Source organism: Camelus ferus, chromosome 10 (genome assembly GCF_009834535.1).
Source record: "Camelus ferus isolate YT-003-E chromosome 10, BCGSAC_Cfer_1.0, whole genome shotgun sequence".
NCBI lineage: Eukaryota > Metazoa > Chordata > Mammalia > Artiodactyla > Camelidae > Camelus > Camelus ferus.
Genome location: NC_045705.1, coordinates 33,994,973 through 34,010,358, shown reverse-complemented (window position 1 = coordinate 34,010,358; position 15,386 = coordinate 33,994,973). Strand labels below are relative to the sequence as shown.

General features: G+C 47.7%; 1 protein-coding gene across 1 annotated transcript; it reads left to right on the top strand.

Annotated features, from left to right (window-relative positions):
• The first annotated feature begins 12,535 nt into the window (after window positions 1-12,535).
• LOC106728804 (macrophage-expressed gene 1 protein) lies at window positions 12,536-14,755 on the top strand. The gene has a single exon (XM_014553396.1). The coding sequence runs from the start codon at window positions 12,536-12,538 to the stop codon at window positions 14,753-14,755; it is 2,220 nt and encodes a 739-aa protein (XP_014408882.1).
• Window positions 14,756-15,386: the final 631 nt, after the last annotated feature.

Here is a 15,386-nt window from a genome sequence, read left to right as displayed (position 1 = left end):
AGTAGCTCTTGTTATTCATAACAAGCCCCTTTCAGCCACTACCTGAGTTTATGCTAATAAAGTGACCCTTGAGGGGGACCCATGGATGGCTTCGAGATGGAGGCTTCTTGCCAGAGGAACCAATCAGGTGATTCGCAGGTTGGAACTTTCAGCCTCTCCCTCCAACCTCTGGGGAGCGGAGAGGAGCGGGAGACTGAGTTCAGTTACCAATGGCCAGTGACGTGACCCATCATGCCTGCACAATGGAACCTCCCTAAAAACTGCTAAGGGACAGGATTTGGGGAACTTCCTGGTTGGTAAACACGCACATGCTAGAAGGTGGTATGACCCCAAGGCCAGAAGCCCCCGCACTCAAGGAGCTATTGGACCTCACCCTATGTATGTCTCCATCTGGATGCTCCCTGTATCCTTTATAAGAAACTGGTAAACATAAGTAATGTGCCTTCTTGAATTCTGGGAGCCATTCCAGCAAATCATCCAGACTGAGGAGGAGGGTCATGGGAACTGATCTGTCAGAAGTTCACATGGCCCAGGACTTGAAATTGGCGTCTGAAGGGGAGACAGCATCACCGGTGGGGGTGGCACTGACTCCAGGGAGTCTCAGAAGTGAACTGAACTGTTGGGTGTCCAGTTGGTGTCAGGGAGTTGGAGACGTGGTGTTGGAAAACACACACAAAGTAGCTGGTGTCAGGAGGAAAACACACACATGTGCGCACACACCTCTCGTTTGATGTCAGAAGTGATGTGAATAAAAACAGCTCAAGCTTTTTATCCAATTTTGAGTGGACGGTTTAGTGTTCTGGGTTGGAGTCCCATCTCTGCCCCTCACCAGCTGGCCTTGAAAAAGTTGCCTTATCTGTCAGGCCTCCAGTTAATTACCCATTCAATAGGAATATTAACTGCCTCCACTCTCCCCGTCCTGTGAGGAGTGTGTGATTCCTGTGAAGGGCTAAGGCAGCATCTCACATATAACTACTCTAACATTTTGGGCTAATTATAATTACTGTTATGTAATTATTTTTTATTTTCCTGATTTCACTTTTTTTCATACAGTCCTTATTATTGATGAATTTTATTTAAACTTCGCTCTTGTAAAAATTTTCTTCTCCTCCCGTTTTTGAATGCTAAAAACTTCTATTTTAATATCATCTGTTTAATTTATTCTTCTCTATTTATATGAATTTCCAGTTTTAAGCCCACCCTAATATGCATAACTATATTCTTGTGTTTTTGTTTGTCTGTTTTGTTGGGGGGAGGTCATTAGCTTTATTTATATATTAAAAAATTTTTTTTCTTTAGTGGAGGCACTAGGGATTGAACCCAGGACCTTGTGCATGCTAAGCATGCGCTCTACCACTGAGCTGTACCCTCCCCCCAATTCTCTTGTATTTTCTTGATTATTGGTTCTTTCTAGCCTTCTTTGTCTTTGGTCTCTGCAGAGGTTGGCAGAATATGAGTGTAAGGAAGTGCAAAAAGCAGAGAGTTCACATTATAGAAACGTTTGAAAAAGAGAGAGAAACTCCTTACAGCGCGCTGTCTCTGAAAGTAGCCGTCCCGCACTGCACGTTACAGTCTACTTAACGATGAGTCATCCAAGAACCTCCAGTCCGGGAAGGTTGGGGGACAAGTACACATCAGAAGCTGAACTCCCAAGACACTCTGCCAGCTTTTCCCAAGTGAAAAAAAGTCTCCAAAACGTGTCCCATCAAATTTCATGTATTGGCACATTTGTCAAGACATTTTTATATGATCCCCAACTCCTAAAAATCATGTATAGTGTTCTTCGAGAATCGTACTCAGATGAAAGCTTCTTCTCTTTAAGTGTATTTGCTCCACTATAAAATAATCCAACGGTTCCATATAATTCCCTGTAATGTCTTGTCATAAAAAAATAATATGTGTATTCATAAATACACACTGTATTGGTTCCATTTCTCTGGAGAACATTAACTAATACAGAACCCCAACTCCGTTACTTACTAGCAAGTTACTTGTTGTCTCTAAGTCTCAGTTTCATCAACTCTGAAGTGGGGATAACAGCCCCTGCATGACCAGGTGGTTATAAAGATTAAATGGGGGGTACAGCTCAGTGGTAGAGCACATGCTTAGCGTGCACGAGGTCCTAGGTTCAATCCTCAGGACCTCCACTAAAAATAATAGAATTTTAAAAATAAATTAATAAGAAAGAAAAGATTAAATAGGATAATGTGTTAAGTGTCTAGCATAGTATTTGATATATAATAGGGCCTGGTTAAATTATTATTATTATTATTATTTTATTTTATTTTTATTATTAATTATTGTGGCTGAATATTCCTCAACCACTTGAAGCTCTATCAGGTGAAAACAGAAGCTCCAGTTTTTCACGATGGCTCCAGAACTGAGATTGAAATGTGCAGTCATCAAGGAGACCAACTTCTACAAAGCAAAAAGCAAATCTAACGGTCAGAGCTGACCACGGACAGACTGGGCTGCCTGTGAAGGTAGTGAGCTCCCTGTTAGTCAAGCTGTTCAAGCAGACACCACTTGGGAAGATGCTGCACACAGACCCCAACCCCAGCAGCCCTGAAAGTCTATGGATCTAGTTCAAGACTTGTCCACAGCCAGGGGATGCTCTGCTGCCCTCTCCCAATGCCTTGAGTCTCCCTAGCCTTTGGGCCGCTACAGGTTTATGGTACCATCTTCCATATAAACTAGAGGTACCCATTCCAGCCTCAGGTGCTGGTGGGCAGGTGGCCTAATGTTAACCCAGTCATTGTCCAGCCACAAGAGCAGGTAGGAGTATCTGGTTTTTTTTATTGAAACCTGAGCTCATTCCTCGGGCATACTTACGCCAGAGCTGAAATGAGCAAGCTTCCCGTTTGCATAGATCCCCCGGGGTTCCAAAGTCCCTTCTTATCCTTTCGTTTCCTAGCCCATCCGGGAGACGACAGATAATCTCGATTACTAGACCAACACTTACCGAGTCTATTCTAAAGATCCAGAGAATTTAAAAGAGGTCCTTGGTTGACCAGGAATTTTCAGCTGGAAGCAACATTAGTAGATTCAAGGAAAGGACATGTTTGGGGCCATTTGTGGGAAAGAGATGGGTCCATTGAGAGGACAATCTTCGGTAACCAAAATGGAGAAGTGAAATTCTACTACTCAGTTGGCTTACCAATAACCCTTCTGCTAAGGGGAGGGTGTAGTTCAGTGGTAGAGTGTGTGCTTAACATGTACCAGGTCCTGGGTTCAATCCCCAGTACCTCCACCAAAAAGATAAAATAAAATAATGAAAAACACACCTTCTACTACAGTCTTTTTTCCGCTCCTCTTCTATCCACTCTTTGTCTGAGTAGGTCCTATTCATCCTTCAAGCTTTAGTTAAAGCCCACTTGCTAAAAGAAGCCTGTTCCAATCCCCTAGAAGAGTACGGAGTTGGGGCAAATGCTGCAGCAGATCCCAAACGGGCAGCAGGTGGAGGCTGCCAGCTCCCGGCAGTCCTCCCAGCAGGCACTGCCTTGCAGGGAGATGTGAGCAGTGCACCACTATTCTTGTTCACATGGACCACTCTAAATGTTTTAATGGTGAATCCCATTTTCCTTCTTGAATCATTTCTCTTAAATAGATTCTCAGACATGGAGACACTGAACTAAAGGAGGAAGATGAACAATGTCCTGGTTCTTACACCGACAGCCAGAATGCCCTTGGCAGGGATTGCCCAGGGAATGAGTGTGTTAATTTTCATGCTCCATTCTTCAGCGACCCCACGACCCCACGTACCAAGCACCAGGCTGAACAAGAAGCACGTGTATGTCGCCAGCACAGGCAGGAATTGAAAGGACACACTGATGCCCCCACTTACAAATACATGACATACTATGAAGTGTTGAATCCAGAAAGAGGAGACATGCTAAAAAATAGTTGTTCCGAAAAGGAAGGAAGTTCTGATACGTGCTACAGCAGGAATGAATCTGGAAGGCCTTAAGCTAGGTGAGATAAGCCAGTCAAAAAAAGACAACCACTGTACGACTCCGCTTCTCCGAGGTGTCTGAAGTCATCAAATTCATAGAGACAGAAACGAGAAAGGTGGTTTCCGGTGACTGAGGGGGCGGGAAATGGTTAGTTTAATGAGTACAGAGTTTCCATTTTGCGAAAGGAGAAGTTCTGGAGATTGCACAGCCTTGTCAACATACTTAACACTACTGAACTAGACAATTAGAAAGGTTGGATGGTAAGTTTTATGTTATGTGTTTTCTAATCACAGATGGGGAAGGAAAAAAAAATTCATTCTGGCTCACGGAACAGCCAGCCAAGGTGTCTCTTGCTGTCTGCTCTGCCCTCTGCTGGTCAGTGATGCTCACCGCGCAGGAGGGAGCGTGCCGGCTTCCAGAATAAAACCACCTGCTCGCCACCAGGGGAGCCTTTTATTTTACTGTCACTGGGCTTTTTAAACACGCAGAAAGGATACTCACAGGGTATATATAAACTTAGTCAAAGCCTGCATTATAAACCCGAAAAGTTGGAATTCACCCCTATCCTCCACTTTTTATCCTTACACTTGCCCCTGTGGTTTATCTCTCTACATCCCCTCAAAAATTACCCCAGCCTTGACCAGATACACCACAACCTAGATACACTTTAAACCTTTAAAGATTTAAAGCCATGATTTCCTCTCAGGACAGTGATTTCATCTGTGGAAGCCGGCACATCTGATCTACCGCGGGCAGCGCATGCCACACATTTTTCTGACCCTCTGTGGAGATTTTCCTCAATTGCTAGTCTCAACTAAAAAGCCCCATTGGCCATAGAACAGGTGGCATTCATGGAACACTCTTCAGGAAGAGGCCAGAAAAAGACGGACGCTTCCATTTAGCAAGCTGACTGTCTTCTGTTTGACTTCAGCAGGGAGCTGGGTGATTTCTAGCTCCTGCTATGGAAATGGGAAGGTAGCTGAGTGAGAAAAAACACACAGCTCCGTAAAGGAGTGGCTTTTGAGGTACATCTTCAAAGTGGATATTTGGTTGTTTACTGCTCTATAACAAACCACCACAAAATTTAGTGGCTTCAAGCAACTATGCTTTGTCACTCATTCGTCTGTGGTTTGACTGGGCTGAACTGGGCACTTGTTCCTTCCGGGGGATGTTGGCTGGGAGCCCACCTACATATCCTCTACGAACAGGACGCTGGCAGAGCCGGGCTCCCCACCTCTCCAGATAGTCACACGGTGTCTCTCTGTGTGGCTTCTCCAGTAGAACAAGGGGACAGCTCAGGGCTCTCAGTGAGACAGGAGGGAAGGAGGCAGGGCACAACCTTCAAAAGAATGACACAGCGACTGAAGATTTGACTCCCAGTAGACCTTAGGCCCAAGATGGCGGGAAATCTGACTCCCAGGAGACCTCAAGCTTCATTAAACGTTCACTGAAATACATTAGCATGCTAAATGGCACTCCCACAGGTGCCATGACAGTTCCCAGGCTGACTATAAAAGGCCAAAAAGTGGGAAGTGGCCCAGTTCCTGGGAATCCCCACCCCTTCCCCAGAGTAGTTGGCATAATCCTCCCACTTGTGAGCATATGAAGTTACCAAGCCCATAAAAACTAACCACCCCGCACCTCATGGTCTCTCGCTCCTGCCTCCTGAGATGGCCTGACTCTGTCTATGGAATGTGTATCTAGTTTTACTCTAAACAACTCCCACCCCCTGTCCCCAAGCCTTGTGGCCTCTCTGGCCTCCTGACATAGCCTACACTCTGTCCATGAAGCCTGCATCTCTCTGAATAAACTTACTTTTCCTTGACTATGAGTTCTTGAATTCTTTCCTGTGCAAAGCCGAGGACCCTCACTTGGCAGGGCACATCCCAGGGACCCTCACTTGGCAGGACACAAGCCCAAGACCTGGCACACGACCACCCTCTGGAGCCCCATTTTCCCACATCATCAGAAGTGCAGGAGTCCAGGCCATCTTAGATTTAGGCCCTAACCTGATGGCACCGCTTCACGTCTGCCACATTGAATTGGCTAAAATGAGTCACAGGGCCAGCCCAGATTCACCGTAAGATGGGACCTCACAGGGGCACGAATCCTGGGAGGGGTAGTTAACTGGGGACCATCACTGGTGACTGGTTACAACAATAGGTGAGGAAAAAGACGCTGAGAGATAAGAAGGAGGAGCAGGGAGAAAAGCCTGATATAAAAGCACAAAGTTCCAAAAAATACAAGAGAATGTTCAAGTATATGGTTCAAGTGTATGGTTTTTAAAAGGAGGGTAAACAGACAACTGGGTTGAAAGTGAGGCAATGGTCAGACCACTGGGGACCTTGTAGGTTAGGCTGAGAAATCTGGACTTGATTTTGTCCAGTAGTTCTCAAATCTGTGCCTCCAATCTCTTGGGGCCCGGGGCATGCCAGCGCCCCAAATATCATAATACAACCTGCTGACGAGACAGGGACAGCTCCATCTCCGTGGAGATTTGGCATCGTCTCAGAGGGGGAAAGGCATGGTTAGAACTGGTTGAGAAGTGGAAGTTTCATTAAGGCAAATCCTTCCATGGAGTGGGGGATGTCAGGATTAGAACTGGGTGGACATCACGGCACAACGGTCTGAGGCGGGCAGCGACAGCAAGGTAAGACGTCATGTAATCTTAGGGCACCGACTTGCTGCTGTCCTTGAGGAGTTGATGGACATTTCGGAAACTTTCTGTGATGAGAAGTCAAGCCACTCGTCTTGGCAAGAATCTCCTGTAATAGTCGCCACGCTGGTGAAGACAATGGACTAGTAGGTTAACGTAGAAGGTAAGCTCTGTAGAAGGTAGGTCACTTGGGTCTCAGAACTTTGTCAAAATACAGGTTCTCAGAACTCATCTTCAGCAGTTCTTATTCCGTGGAACCCAAGGACGTGTATTGTTAACCGGCTTTGTTGGGAATCAGTGTAATAGATAAGCTGACATGTAACAGAGCAGGCCACCCCAAAATATGCTGCTTTGGTATCCTGCTTATTCTGATGCAAAAGGCATCTGAGAAACAGCAAATGTAAAAAGAGGCATTTTCTGAACTTTCCTTGTCTGCCTAAAGACAGATCCTCCAGAAGGAACTCAGTGGCCATTAACCCCTTCCCCAGGAGCTCAGCAACCAGGGAAGATTGGTGCTTAACATAGGAGAGGGGGGACCACAGGTCAACACCACAACCAAATGAACTTTACCACAAATAATCACACTTCCCATCTCTCTGCTAAGGGCCCGTTCATCTTTCCTCAAAATCATTGACTCTCCTCTGAGAGGCCTGTGTGCCCTGACTCCTCTTTTCCTATTGATATTTAAGCCTAAATTGTAAAGCCAACCTCTTTGAGTTATTCATTTTTCCCTGGGTATCTCCCATGTCTACATGAGGTATATATTTTATAAACTTGGTTTTTTGTTGCTGTTGTTGTTAATCTGTCTATTATTACAAGGGGTCTTAGTCAAGGATTCAGAATGGTGGAGAGAAGATTATTTTTCCTCCTCCACAAAGCACTGAACCACTGCAGGTTAAGAGACACAGGTTAATTCAGTGATGCTGATCGGGGTTCTTCTAGATTCTGTATCCCCTGCCGGTTTTCCTCATCTCTTTAAGGAGTCTGAGTCTTCTCCAAGCAAAGTTGCAGAGAACACATGTTTCCATTGCCAGGTGAGGCAAACCCAGGAAAAATCCTAAAGAAAAGTTATCACAGGAAAGGCAGGGACAGTGCAGGAAGCAGGGATTGCCAGGTGCCTTCAGAAGGAAGGGAGGAGCGGGACCTGGAAGTTTCTTTGACCTTACGCATCCCTTGATCAGATGATTCTTGGGTGTGGGTGGCAGGGTCAGGGTGGGACGCACCCAAAGAGAATAGGAGTTACTGAGAAGTTTAACCCAGAATCCATCAGCTTGACTTCAGGGTGAGGAAGGCATTAAGACTGCAGCTCAGCATCCCTGGGCTGCCCCTGATATTGAACCATTAAACCCACCAGACTAAAAGTCCCCCAGATCTTTCAGCCTGTCTGACCCTTGTCGTCTTGATTAAATCACTCCTGTTCTCCTCCCCCTCACATTCTCAGATGTTCACAGAAAAGAAGTTCAAGGAGATTAAATCCCTTGTCTAAGATCACGCAGCCACTAAATGCCAAGGTCTACCCCAAATCCAGTTCTGCCAAACTCCAGCTAACTCCCCCATCTCTGCTTCTTTTCCTCTTCATTATGGCCTCTTTCTCTTTGACAAGCAGCACGATTGTTTTCAAGCAGTATTGATTACTTGGCCCCTGTCTTATTTTAAGAATAGAGAGAGAAGCAACCTAAATGTCCATCAGCAGATGACAGGATAAAGAAGATGTGGTATATATGTACAATGGAATACTACTCAGCCATTAAAAAGAATAAAATAATGCCATTTGCAGCAACATAGATGGACCTGGAGATTGTCATACTAAGTGAAGTAAGTCAAAGACAAATATCATATGATGTTGCTTATTTATTTATTTATTGGAAGAGGTAATTAGGTTTATTTATTTGTTTTTTTTTTAGAGGAGGTACTGGGGATTGAATCCAGGACTGTGCATGCTAAGCTCGTGCTGTGTCACTGAGCTGTACCCTGCCCCTAATGTTGCTTATTTGTGGGATCTAAAAAAAAAAAAAAAAGGATATAAATTTTATTTAGAAGCCAGAAACAGACTCAGGGATATAGAAAACAAACTGTGGTTACCAGAGGGGAAAGGAGGGGAGGGATAGATTAGGAGTTTGGGATTAACAGATATACATTACTATATATAAAATAGAGAAACAACAAGGACCTACTGTATAACACAGGGAACTATATTCAATTTCTTGTAATGAGCCATAACGGAAAAGAAACTGAAAAAATACATACGTATGTATGTATGTTGTATGTATAACTGAATCACTCTGCTGTACACCTGAAACCAACATTGTAAATTAACAACACGTCAATAAAAAATAAGAATAAAAAATTGTTTTCACTGTTTCTCAACAATTAAAAAAAAGAAAAAGAATATATATAACGGAATCACTATGCCATACACCAGGAACTAACAGAACATTGTAAATCAAATAGACTTCAAAAAATAAAATTAAAATACATATAGATAGACAACACAATTAATAATGTGATTCTATTGAAAGGAGTATCTTCCTTTATGGTGATATTTCAGGAACCACTTTGCATCCTCAATCACTTATTCATGTATTCCCTCCTCAGCTAAGCATCATATGTAGGGTATGAAATAAGACTGAAATCAAACAAGACCCTGCAGGGCCTTCCAGGTACAAAAGCTCCACCATGTCCCCTGTTTCTTGTTTGTAGGAAAAAAGAGAAAAAAAAAAAGGTTTCAGTCTTCTTGGCCTTCCCCAATTTCAAAGAGCAGGCTTGATCAGTTAATAGGCTAATAGAGACACGAGACTCCTAGTTTCTCCTGAAAGGACATAGATGACCATCGCCTACACATCTCTGAACCTAAGACCCCACCCCCACCCAGGTGAAGGATGGTGAACACCTGCTGACCACAAGCACACAGACCCCAGACTAGTTGGAACCAGAGGCTGAGATTCACGAAGCATGATTGTTACCTCCCCACCAACCAACCGGAAGAAAGTCATACACTCTGCCGCCCTCACCCCACAGTTTGCCTGTAGAAATCTCTTCCTCAAGATCTGTGGGGGATTTTGGGGTCTTTTGAGCATGAGCTGCCCATTCTTCTTGCTTGGTGCCCTGCAATAAACCTCTCTCTGCTCCAAACTCTGACATTTGCTTGGCCTCACTGTGCATGAGGCACATGAACTTGGGTTCGACAATGAGACCCTTACAGGCAGGGCCAATATTTAGCCAGTAACCTCAGGAAGGCCACTGGCAGCCAGTGGCAGTTCTGACTGGCTTCACCTGCAATGTGCAGGGAATTTGGACCCTTTCCTCTGCTCATCCACTAGGATAACTGCATCTGTGTCCCCTGGAGCTCTCGATTGAAATTCGCACCATCCAAGGAGGCTGTGAGGCATGGTGAGGGGTGGACTGAGCCTGGGGGTCAGGAGGCAGGGACTCAGATCTGTTCCTGCTGCAATCTGCCATTGCGTGACCTTGTGCAGCTTGGTTTCTCCCTAGTAAAATCAGCACATGGCCTGGCACCACTTTTGTAAAAGAAAACAGTGTGTATATACATGCATGGGTTCACCCAAGGAAACAAGCATGGAAGGGTCAGCGGGGAGCAGAACTGGGTGGAGGTCTTTTTCACTTCATCTAATCTCTTGATTCTTCTTTTTCCATAACAATCATTTGTCGTGATTTTTGAAAGTTAATATCTAGAAAAGTCCTATATGTTCCTGTTTTGCAGTTAGTCACACTTATCCGAGGTCCCACGGGGCCTTGGTATCTGACTCAAGGCTACCCCTGCCTGTGTGTTCCTTAGGCTGCCTCTGAACAGTTGGGGGATATGAGTGCTGGGCACTGTTTGACCCTCTTAATCCCCGGGTCTCAGCCGATGCTGCCCAGGAGTGGTAACCAAACATCCTCACTGTGCTCCTTGCCCTCCTCCCGCTGGCATCTGAGCCACATCAGCAAACACTTAGCCACAATTCAACCAAAGCGTGTGTATCTTCTCTTGGATCCACTGCTCTTAAAATGCCTGCAAACCTGCCCCAGGTCCTGGGGAAGACCAGTCACCAAACATGATGAATTTCCAGCCTCCTCTGAGTTTATGACATAAGGTGTTCCTAAGCCACAAGCCCAGAATGTGGGAAAGCCATATGATTCCTTGTCCCCGTCACAGGAAGATCCACCAAGAGAGGGGAAAATCCTTGTTTCCCCAGAGAACAATCTTCTATCTAGCAAATCATCCATCCCAAAGTACCTTTTGAGAAATGAATGACACCTTTTAACCAAAGAAAGCAAAAATAGAGATCGGAGAAAAGCATGTAGTGGTAGAAGAGCACTAGGCTTTGGATTCAGACCAGCTTGGGTGCAGATTCAGACCTTGAACAAGTCACTTAACCCATCTTACTGAAAGAACACCCTATTTTGTGCCAGGCAGTCTGCTGGGTGATTTATATCCAATAGCTCAAGCCTGAAGAACCTTGTATTTTTTCCATCATTTAACAGATGAGGGCGGTGGGACTCAGGGAAGAAACCCACGCTAGTGGGAGGGCTCAGCTGATGAATGACCGAGCCCAGATCTTGAGAAGTCAAGGCCAGCCCGCATTCCTCTGGACACTGCCACCTCTCCCGTACATGATGGAGAGAGAAGACATCTGCTCCAATCACACCACCACCATCAGACGTAACCAGAAGCGAGACCGCTGGGTTAAGTGATCTCATATGCCCTTTCCAGGAGCCTTCTTGAACTGCAAGAGCCCTGGGAGGGACAGAAGTCAAGAAGGCTCTGACACTGAATAGCAAGAAGAGGCCCTGAGCACAGATCAGTGGGTGGAAACGGTTCTCTGGCATCAGATGAACCTGGATTCAAACGCTGGCTGCATTGCGTACTGGTGATGTCACTTGACTTCTCTAGGCCTGTCTCCTAATGTGTAAAAAGGGGCTGGTGAGCGGGGAGGGTAGAGCTCAGTGGTAGAGTACCTGCTAAGCAGGAATGAGGTCCTGGGCTCAATCCTCAGGACCTCCATGAAAATAAATAAATACATAAATACATAAATAAACCTAATTACCTCCCCTGCCAAGAAAAAAATAGTTATTAAAAAAGAGAGAAAGAGAGACTGATGAGAGGTTAAAATAGGATTATAAACCACTAGCCCAAAGTGTCATTTAGAACAGCTGCTTAAATCAGGAGGAGGGCTCCAGAGAGCTCCAAGCAGATGGGATAGGCTGAGAAAGATTCTTGGGCCCTGGACTGTCTGTGGAGTGCGCTAAGCCCTCCTGAGACGCTCTGTCCTGCCCATAGGCCAGGGCTCTGGAGCATTGGCACAGCCATCCCTGATTCTTTACAGCTGCCCTGAGCCTGCCCCAGTCTGGAAAGGGGCCCTTGTCTGGACTGTCTGCTGAAGGCCCACAAGGAAATCATCCTGGAGTGAGTGTGACCTCCCAGCCACAGTGCCCACAGGCTGGCTAGCCACCCGGAGGAAGACCCAGTTCTCCTGGGCTAATTCTTCACCCAGGCTGAGCTTGATACTTGCAATCAAAAACAGGACCCTACCTGTGTCCAGTGGCTGGGAGTGGGTGAGAGACCAAAATACCATGTATTCAGTGGATAAGGTTTGCTCTTCTTTATCGAAATGAATTGAAGATGGCCTTTGGGCATGGAACTTTCTACCAGTCTAATCTACCCATCCCTGGCCCCAAACCTGAAATCAGTTTCACTCCCCTTGGTGCTTCTGATAAGAGACCTGCTTATTATCCTTTCCCGTAAAGACTTCAAAGCGAGGCACCTGGGAGGGGACTGTTCATTGGGGAGGGGCCTGAGTTGAGCTGAGTTACTGCTCTGCTGCTCTGAATATTTCAGTCCCCTGCCCAGACTTCCCCTCCAGGACCCCAAGCCATGCAGGAGCTGAGGGGCGGCAGGTTGCCCAGGCAAAGCTCTCCTCCTGCCATGGCGCAGCGCCTCGCGCCCCTGCTAGTCCTGCTCTTGGCCGGGCGCGGTGTCCTGGGGGAACAGGGGATGGCCGACTTCCAAGAATGCAAGCAGAAATTAAACGTGTCGGTGCTGGGGGCGTTGCCGGGCTCTGGCTGGGACAACCTGCGCAACGTCGAGCTGGAGCTGGTGCTGAAGCGAGACTATTCTCAGTGCCTCACCACCGAGGACGGCGAGTACCTCATCCCAGACCACACGCAGGTGATGCCGCGGCGGGAGAGCATCGTGGAGACCCGCGCCGAGCTCATTGACCACTGGGTCAACTACACAGACTCCTGGGCGGCCTCCATCAACAGTGAGGTCTCCTTCCTCTCCGTCCTCAACGGTAAGTTCTCCTTCAGCTGCCGGAAGGTCAAGAAGTACAACCTGGAGCACAAGACGTTAACAAGCAGGGTGGAGGTCCGCCACAACATCTACTCTGTGAAGGCCTCTGAGAACACCGAATTCCAGCCCATCTTTCGGCAGCATCTCCTGACCATCAGCGACCACCTGGAGAACAATCAGACCCGCGAGGCCGAGTACCTGGCGGAGATGCTTGTGGTTAGGTATGGCACACACGTCCTCACCAAGGTGGAGGCCGGGGCTACCTTGGTGCAGGAGGACCAGCTGAAGCGGGAGCTGGTGGGCAGTAACACCCAAGATAGGATCAACATCACGTTCGCCGCCTCGGCCTTGTTCTTTAAAAAGGTTAAAGTGGGAACCGGGGTATCCTGGCAGGCGGAGAACCAGCTCCTTGACAACTACCTGCGCCACACGGTGGCCTCCGAGACGCGCAGCCACGGCGGCGTGCCCTTCTACCCGGGCATCACCTTGGAGAAGTGGCAGAAAGGCATCAGCAACCGGCTGGTGGCCATCGGCAAGTCGGGCCTGCCCCTGCCGGCGCTGATCCAGCCGGAGGCACTGCCCGAGCTCCCCGCGCCCGCCGTGCGACGCTTGGCAGCCGCCGTGAACAGCGCCATCCACCGCTACTACGCCATCAACACGCATCCGGGATGCATGAGGCTCGACTCGCCCGACTTCGACCCCGGGGCCAATGTGGACGACGGCTCGTGCAGCAACCGCAACCACGCCAACTTCACCTTCGGGGGCGTCTTCCAGGAATGTCAGCCTGTGTCCGAACCGGGTGCCAAAAGCCTCTGCGAGACCTATCACATCCCGAACCCGCTGACCGGCAAAACCTCCTGCCCGGCAAACTACACCGTCAGCTACCTGAGCACCAAGCTGAAGACGTGGAGCCAGGTCGGTCCCGAGTGCCGGCCGCAGTGCCACACTTGCTGGTTCTTCTTCAAGTGCTGCCCCACTGTGTGCGCCAACCGCGAGCATCGCCACACCGTGCGCCTGACCGCCTCCTGGTGCGCACCCTCGCGGGTCCTCCGGCTCAACACTGCCGGCTTCCTCTTCGGAGGCCTCTACAGCCCAGGCAACCCAAACCCATTCACCGGGTCGCAGATCTGCCCTTCCCACTTCTACCCGCAGACACTCTTTGGCGACCTCAAGGTATGTGTCAGTACTGACTCAGAGCTGGGTTCAGCCCAGGCAGTCCCGTTCGGGGGTTTCTTTAGCTGCCAGGCTGGCAACCCCTTAGCTGGCTTCACCAAGGGCCAGAGCCCTGGGATCCTGAAGGAGGTGTTCTATCAGGACAGCTCCACGAAATATCCCATGAAATGCCCAGAAGGGTACAGTCAACACCAGGCTTACCTCAGCGATGGCTGCCAAGTCCTCTACTGCCTCAAGGCTGGGATCTTGCTGGACCAGCAGATGGCAGGTGTCCGCTTACCCCCATTCATTCCCCGCCCGCCCTGGCTCAACAACAGCAGAGCCCAAAGGCTCTCTGTCCTGATTGACTCCAGCCGTCAGCTGTTCTGGGTGAAGCAGAAAGGCTCTGACCGCTGGCAGCCAGCCAGTATCAATGATCCATCCCTGCTGGTCAAACTCTTGAGCCAGGCTGACTCTGGACGCAGTGTTTCCGCCACTATTGGCTCCTGGATGGGTGCCATTGTGGCTGTGGTGGTTCTTGCTTTGGGGGCAAACTATGCCTTCAGGTACTACAAGAAAGGGGGTTTCAAGAGATCACAGAAGGACATCGGGGCAGAGGAACAGAAGGCCTATGGGGCCACAGAAACCCCTACAGGGCCCGGCTCGGTCTTCTGCAAAGAAAATGGCAAGGATTCCGTCTAGACTTTAAACTAACCAAACAGTCCTGCTTAATCACTACTAGTAAGAGCTTTGGCCCATTCTGTTTCTTCTACTGCCTAGATAAAAAGATGTAAGCTACCTAACCATAGAATTGGTCCCACTTCCTGAAGGTACCTGGACTGAACTGCGCTTCCTCAAGCCCTTCTCCCAATCGCCTAATACAAGCTTAAGGCCTGTAAGAATCTCTTTCCCTAACACCCTCTTGCCAAGAGGCCCCACCCATGTTGGGCGCCTCCCTTGTTGTAAGGAACCAATAAACCCAGATTTTTTTCAAAAACAGGTGTATTCCTGGTGTTCTTTGGCAGGGATGGAGTAGGGGGTTGGAGGAGGGGTGTGGAATCAACAGAGAAGACAAACTCAGCATTGACCCCAGGACATATTATGTAGCTTTGGAGTTGGAAGTTTGTTTTTTTTTTTTTTTTTTTGGTAATTGTTATAAAATTCATTCTATCAATTTGTTTTCCCAGAATCATTGCCTTGAACTCAAAAAGTTCTCTTTCAGCCTGGGTCTAAGTCAGAGGTTTTTTTAATTCACATGGGGTCTGACCTATTTGTGGAGGATGAAAGACATTAGGTTCTAATCAGCAATTTTTTTAAAGACAGAAAATACAGT

Excerpts from the sequence above, each read along its gene's own strand:
- LOC106728804 (XM_014553396.1), top strand. The coding sequence starts at position 12,536 with ATGGCGCAGCGCCTCGCGCCCCTGCTAGTCCTGCTCTTGGCCGGGCGC.